The following is a 7,506-nucleotide window of genomic DNA, read 5'->3' on the forward strand; positions in this document are numbered from 1 at the left end:
CTCTAGGCTACAGCAAAAGTGGCACCGGTCTAGGCAAAGCTTAGGGGACAGCCCCAGAGATGTGCATGCAGAGGGTACTATTATGGATGTTTGTCATGCCAGGGTTTATGTCACCACAGGGTCAGGGACGTCTCCTTCTGTTTGGGGTGGTGAGAAGGGATAAGGCAGAGGAGTGGAGATAAGGGGCTTAGACAGAAGAACAAAGGAGGCTGTCAGGAGCACAGGGCTCTGGTGGGCAGGGCCATGTGGAATCCTGAGCCTAAAAGGGCTTTATCAGCTGTCGCAGTGCCACCCCTTTACCCTTGTGTCCCCAGCCCCTAGGCTGATGCTAAGGACAGTCATGTCGTGGAAGGTGTCTATGCTTGTAGGACTGATTGTGCTAGGCACTCATATATGGACCATTAACAAAGAATTTCTAGACATTACGAAGGATCTAGATTATTTTGTGGCATCAGTGGAGTTTGCTGTGGCTCAGTTCAATGACAACAACCCAGAAGAGAACACATACAGGTTGCTAGAAGTTGGCAGAGCCCAGAAAAAGGTGAGTCCATGTGCAGAGCATTATCTCTTCATGAAGAGCCTTAGGCTGGGGCTTGGGGTGGATCGGCATCAGCAGGGACTCATGAGGAGAGAACTGGACCTGCAGAACACTCTCCAGTCAAGGATCTGGAGACACTCCCTGACCAAGGACACATTTATTTTTTCCCTGTGGGACTCCATCTTGGGCTGTTGTTAAGCCTGGGCCCTGGACCCTGGGCCCTGGGCCCTAGGAACCCATGGTACCAAACACTTTACCACCTTAGCTTCCTCACAGCTGTGGAGATGCAGGCCTAGCTCATCATGTGGGATTGAATATGAAGGTGTGGAACAGATGTGATGGAGTATGTCCTTAGTATGTGCCAAGCATAAATGTTAGGTGAAGACTTCTAGTGTGTTTTGTTATGTGTATTTGATGTGTGTTGTGCAAAGATGGTGTACCATTACCTGTATAGATTCCCCAAGTGCCCACTGTAGTCAGCTTTTCTGGCAATATCCACATCAGTCCACTGTGGTGAATATTCTTTTGTGGTAGGATTTCCTGCTTTGGTACTCTCTGAGTTTTTACTTATATTTTTGTTTAAGGGTATGTCAATCATTCTCAAGTTCTCACAGCGTCTTGAGCAAATTTTAAAACTGGATGATGTGACTATGCATTCACCACAGTGTGTCTCTAAGAGGAGCACTTGCATGCAGTCATCACTCACACAGTAGATTCCCTCAAGTTCCTCACATCCCAGCAAAGGTGGACCCCTGCCTGCTTCTTGTTCTCTATCAAAGGAGTGGCTTAGCAGGCACTTCTTAACCTCCCCCACGCTGCTCAAGTGAATGAGAGTTGCAACATCATCGTGTGTGGCTGCAGAGTGTGCAGGTTGCTTTTTGTGTAGAATTTGATGGTGATCCTATGAATGTGCCATACCCTACATGTCCATGCCCCTGCAGAGTGCCAGACTTCAGCAGGAAGTGTGGAAGAAGATTAGTGTCTTGTGGCTCTCAAAGACACATTTCTGTTAACAAACAATGATAGCCCAGACATATAGATGCTATTTATAAGCACAGGCATATCCCAAGCATTTGCCCATTTTTCTACTTGATCTTTTTTTTTATTTATAAAAAACAAGTATTTATCAACTTTTTGCATACTTTCTTTTCTACAGACATGGACAATGATTTTTTTAATGGATTTGGAGTTGGGCCGCACAATTTGTAAGAAACATGATGAAAACATCTATAATTGCCCATTGCTACAAGGCTCAGGAGAAAAGAAGGTTAGAGAATAAAACTATTTCCAATTATAACTGATCTTTTGGGAATAAAAAGATAATCAGGAAAGCCTGGGACAGGGGTTAGGAAAGGTGTGGGAAATTCCAGGTAGGACAAGATTACATCTCAGGACTCCCTCAGCGGAAACAGAAAGGACCATCTTTCCCCCATATTCATTTATTTATTATTTTATTTTATTTATTTTAAAAATATTTGTATTAATTCTTTGAGAATTTTATACAATTCTGGTTCTCCCGTAACTCTTCCCATACCTCACTGACCACTTCATGTCCTAACTTTTTATTAATCGACTGAGTCTAGTTTGTGCTACCTATTTCTGGATGTGGGGTGGTTAAATGGATGCAGTTGACCTACCAGGAACTACACAAAAGGTGCCATCTTTTTTTTTTTAACATTTCAATTTTTTTATTAGTTTATTTATTTGCATCCCAAACGCTGCTCCCTCTCCTGGTCCCTCCCTCACAGGGTCTCTCCCTCCACCTCCCTCCCCTTCTCCTCTGGGAGGATAGACCCTTCCTGAGTATTTATACCCCTCGGGCACATCAAGTCTCAGCCTGATGAGGCACATCCTCTTCCACTGAGGCCAGACAAGACAGCCATGGGGACCAAGCTGCCTGGCTGCTCCTTGTACGACAGGGCCTCGTTCCAGCCCATTTTTATCCTTCGGTTGGTGGCTCAGACTCTTGAGAGCTCCGAGGGGTCGAGGTATGTTGATTGTTTTGGTCTTTCTGTGGGTTTCCCATCTGCTTCTTACCTCCTGGTTTTGAGTTGGGTTAGTTTTGGTTGGCCTTTCATTTGGTCTCTGCTCCACCCTGCATCTGCTTTAGACAAGGTAAGTTTTGGGTCAAAAGTTTTGTCGGTGTGTTCGTGTCCCTATCCTTCCACTGGGGGGTCCTGCCTGGCTACAGGGGGTGGCTCTTCAGGTTTCATCTTGGCTAAGGTCACCCACATTGACTCCTGGGCGTCTGTCCTATCCCAGGTCTCGGCTACTTTGAGGGGAGATATTCTCCCCTCCCCCACCCGAGGGAGCTATAGATTTCCATTCATTCTCCTGGCTTTCTGGGTCTCCTGTCTCTCCCTGCACCTAATCCTACCTCCCCATAGCCCTCCCCTTGCCCTTTCTCACCCATTTCCCTCCCTTTGCCTCCTATGATTATTTTGTTTCTCCTTCTAAGTGTGATTCAAGCATCTTTGCTTGGATCTTCCTTCTTTAATGTCTTTGGGTCTATGGGGTATATCAGAGGTATTCTGTACTTCATGGCTAACATGCACTTCTCAGTGAGTACATACCATGCATGTCCTTTTGGGTCTGTGTTACCTCACTCAGGATGATATTTTCTTGTTTCTTCCATTGACCCGAAAGAGTCACGATGTCCTTGTTTTTACTAGATGAATAGTATTCCGTTGTGTAAATGTACCCCATTTTCTGTGTCCATTCTTCAGTTGAGGGACATCTGGGTTGTTTCCAGTATCTGGCTATTATGAAGAGAGCTGCTATGGACATGTCAGAAGGGTTCATTTTAAGCAGACAGAGCCTGGCTCCCAAGCCTAGGGCACCCCTCTACTGCAGATGCCCACATGACTTTCATCTGTGATAAACCATAGTTGTGGCCCTTATTTGGCCTTTAGAGACCATCAGGATTCAGGAAGATGAAATTCTTCCTGTGGTCATCAGCCTAGGGTGTTGGGGTTAGGAGCTATGCAATTTATCCACTTACTCTGACTTTTCTGATAGATTCTGGGTGATTTTCTGTGACACCACTGTCCTGTCTGACATGTAATTCATGGGACCTTGGACCTTGAGGATGGCTTTCCATTGTGGGATCCTGTCAGGGTTGGTTTTCTCCTTCCAACTAATGGCCTTGAGGCAGAATCATTTGGGGTGGTTTGTACTACTGTTCTGTTGGGAAGTACCTGATGGGACCTTTGTTCAAGCACTGCTTTCATTCCTTCAGGATCCTTTGGATAGGGAAGTTCATCTACCATCAAAGGTTGGTTGTGGGGTGGAGAGCTGTGAGGAGAGGACGTCTCAGGGTGAAGAACCCAGGCAGGTGCCTTTTCAATAGTCCCTTCTCTCAGGTGGAGGGATTTTGTGATTTGCATCCATTGTCCTAGTGGATGTTTGAGCTTTATGCTCCTTGCTTCTGTAAAATGGTTGTTTCAGCTTTATTTTTGGGGAAATTTTTTTTCCATCTTGCATATGCATTATTTCAATCATTAAAATGTTCTAACTTACGTATTATGGTTATTTTTTTCAGGTGCATTGTGTTTTCCAAGTAGATGCGAGATCTTGGTTTTCCCACTTCACCATTCTGACTAGCACCTGTGTGCTGACATAAGTGCGGGGAGGGGCTTTGGCTATATATAATACTCTCCCTTCCTGTGGCGTATGACTGTCCATAGCCCAAGGTCTGTGTAGTGCTAATGCAATTAAAAGCATCTCACAGCATCTTCTGGATCCCTGAGCAGTGCTTGGGGTCTTCTATGTTGTTTCTTTGCTAAGGATACCATCCTCAACGATAAGCATTTTTTTTTTTTTTATTGCCCTGCCTCCTGCCTACAGGTATAGATTTTGGAGTAAGCCCACCTTAGGCAACACAGTGATGTTAAAACGCACAGAGAAAATGAAAGTAAAGTAAATGAAAGAATATAAAACACTTTTTCCAGAGAATAGCCATTTGTCTCCTCATGCTTCTATGACAGGAACCAGGCTCACAGTGGTGTTCATTCTGCAGTGGGACCAGGTGCAGACTCGGGGTGGAGGGAAGGATTAAATGACAGGCTAGAAGATCTTGCCTTCCTGAACAGCACAGGCTATGATAGAGCTAGGAGTAAACATGAGGTTCTAATGTGAGAATTTCAGGTACCTTTCTCAGTAACCAACAGATCCACAAGTCAAAATCTCCAAAGACATACACAATGTGAGAATTTATTAAACGAATTTGATTTTGTGATTATATATATATATATATATATATATATATATATATATATATATGCACTGTTTTGAACCTGTGGATAACCATGTTTTGGTCCATAATCTACATCTTCATGAATTTCAGAGAATGAATGTCTTGTAGGTTGTGTTCTCTGACCACAGTGAAATTCATCTAGAAATTAAGGAGGGAAAAACTTGAACATTTAGCTTTATACCTCTAAGTGCTAGCAGAGTAAACTCAAGTAGAATATTTTTTTTTTAAAAAAATAATGTATACTTAAAACATTCTTAGTTCTTTCTAAAAAAGGTTTTATTTTCAATTTTTAATTATTAAAACTATGTATGTGTTTCTGTCTATATATTTATGTCAATGTGTTCAAGTATATCTAAGCTGTGTGCGTGTGTGTGTGTATGTGTATGTGTAAGTGTGTGTGAGTCTGTGTGCATTCATGTGTGTAAACACTGGTATGTGGGTGCCGTGGCACATGTATGGAGGTCCAAGGACATCCTTGGGTATTGCGGCTCACTTTGCACCTCTTTTTTTGAGACAGGCTATCTTTTGTTGCTCACTGGTTGGTGTGCCAGGTTTAATGGCTAGTGAGCTGCACGGGGTTGTCCTGTCTCTGCTTCCCATCCTGTTATAGGAACACTGGTACTGCTGACATAATCTTTCATATCTTAGATTCGTGTGGGCTCTGAGGATTTGAATTCGGATTCTTATGCTGGTGTGACTAAGTGCTGTACCATCTTCCCAACCCTCAATACTTTCTGAAGTAACAAATCAGTGGATTCTGCTGCCATAGAGCTTTAAGAGACATACTGTACATGTGGGAGTGTGCACTCCAGAGAGTAGACAAAATGGCAGATGATAACACTGGATTCTATATCAAGGCTGCCCTCATCCTAAATTCTTGTTTGAATCCGGAAAAAAAAAAAAATACAGAGTAGGGGTAGTGGGTTGTAACAAGAATACATAAAAGAAAACAGTTCCTTAAGAGGGATAAAACAGTTGCTAAATTTTGGTAAAGTAAATATAGATTTGGAGAAGAAAGTCAACTCACAAGCTTCGATGAGAAGGGACACAATACAGGTATGGAGACCTCAGAGAGATGTTAGTAAGATATGATGAGCCTGCTACTAGGAAGGGTGAATTTAAACAGATATAGGAGTCGACCCTGGTGGGGACACACAGGATTTAGGCATGTTGGGAAGTACTCTGCAGGGAAAGGATATCTTCGTTTTCAGGACCCCTTGCCATCATCGTTTTTGTTTTAGTTTGTTTGTTTGACTGTTTTTGTCAACTGCACACAAGTCAGAGTTATCTGGAAAGAGGAATCTATGTTGAGAAAATGTTTCCATTAGATTTCCTGTAGGAAGTCTTTTGGGACATTTCCTTGATTAATGATTGATGTGGGAGGGCCCAGCCCTCTGTGGGTGGTGTCATTCCTTTGGGGTGCTCTCGAGTTGTATAAGGAAGCAGGCTGAGCAAGCCGTGAAGAGCAAGCCAGTAAGCAGCACTCACCAACAGCTTCTTTGTCAGTTCCTGCCTCCAGATTCCTGCTTTGAGTTCTTGCCCTGACTTCTCTGGATGTTGGATTACAAAGTATAAGATGAAATAAACCCTTTACTCCTCAAAGTGATTTCTGTCATGCTGCTTTGTCACGGCAATAGAAACCTAACTAAGACGGCATTCATCATCAGGCTGTCTTGAGTGATCATTTCCTCCCACCTGGAAGCTGTAGGAAGGGGTTTTCAACCATGTCCACAGTCCTTTCCCTTTCCATGCCAGAGTGATAGTTCTGCTTCTACACTGTCTCCAAGGCAATGGTTAGGTTCTGGATCTTCCTTTTGTAATCTTCAAAGTTCAAATGTTCTGGTCTCCCAAGAGGTGGAGGACCCTTTGAGCATGCTGGTCCTTTCCCATGCTGGCCATCTTCATAGCATTCCACCTTACTTATCCCCTGACCTCACTTACTTTACACCAGTCTCCCTAGAAGTGATGCAGAGTGTGGAGCATTTCTCCAGAGAAATCTGCCACAGGGACAAATGGCAGATCTGGGTGTGGATGCATATGAGCAGATGCCCCTTTCTGAGTCCAATCAGCTTCTAGGCCCATGGCCGCCATTTGTGTTCATTTCTGCAGACCCACTTCCTCCCATTCTGACTCTCCCTGGTACTAGGCTACAAAGCACAGGCAAAGCAGGCCTCAGGTGATGAGTTGGCCACCAGACTGTAGACATGGTAGAGAAGATGATCTCCCAATCGTGACTTTGACCCCTCCCACTGGGGTCCTCTGAGGTTCCAAGATCACGGGCATCTGGTTTTTAAATCCAAATACATAAGACCTACCTTACCTCATGAGAGTTTCTGTGACCCTACCAGTTCTGGAATTCAGAGTAGTAAGGGTAAACTGGTTGAATTTATAATCCTGACCTCCACATCAGTTCTTATCAGGGATGGGCAGGGTGGGGGTCGTGCGGGGGAGGCAGGCCGGGAGATGCACAAGAAGTGGGTATGTTGCTTAATACCCATGAGCCTGTGGCTTATGCCACCAAGGTCTGGAAAATGTGGATTCCTCTTCTGCCTTCTGCTTTCAGATGAAGGATGGGTCAAGGTGGAGGAGTAGAGATGCCACTGGCAAAATGCCCTAGTCAAAGTGAGGCTCTTAGCACTCCAGGGCCTCTAGTGGGCAGGGCCATGTGGGATGCATCCCCATCTGCAGCTGCGCCACCCCTCCACCCATGTAT

General features: G+C 44.4%; 1 protein-coding gene across 1 annotated transcript; it reads left to right on the top strand.

Moving 5' to 3' along the window:
• The first annotated feature begins 247 nt into the window (after nucleotides 1-247).
• On the top strand, nucleotides 248-4,269 carry LOC110319504 (cystatin-14). The gene is made up of 3 exons (XM_021194995.1): nucleotides 248-541; nucleotides 1,695-1,805; nucleotides 4,080-4,269. The coding sequence occupies exons 1-3, from the start codon at nucleotides 326-328 to the stop codon at nucleotides 4,158-4,160; spliced, it is 408 nt and encodes a 135-aa protein (XP_021050654.1). The 5' UTR covers nucleotides 248-325; the 3' UTR covers nucleotides 4,161-4,269.
• Nucleotides 4,270-7,506: the final 3,237 nt, after the last annotated feature.

The sequence above is a fragment of the Mus pahari genome, chromosome 3, assembly GCF_900095145.1.
Source record: "Mus pahari chromosome 3, PAHARI_EIJ_v1.1, whole genome shotgun sequence".
Classification (NCBI taxonomy): Eukaryota; Metazoa; Chordata; class Mammalia; order Rodentia; family Muridae; genus Mus; species Mus pahari.

Coding starts and splice junctions, on each gene's coding strand:
- LOC110319504 (XM_021194995.1), top strand. CDS start 326: ATGCTAAGGACAGTCATGTCGTGGAAGGTGTCTATGCTTGTAGGACTG. Junction 542..1,694: donor TTGGCAGAGCCCAGAAAAAG/GTGAGTCCATGT, acceptor TCTTTTCTACAG/ACATGGACAATGATTTTTTT. Junction 1,806..4,079: donor AAGGCTCAGGAGAAAAGAAG/GTTAGAGAATAA, acceptor TATTTTTTTCAG/GTGCATTGTGTTTTCCAAGT.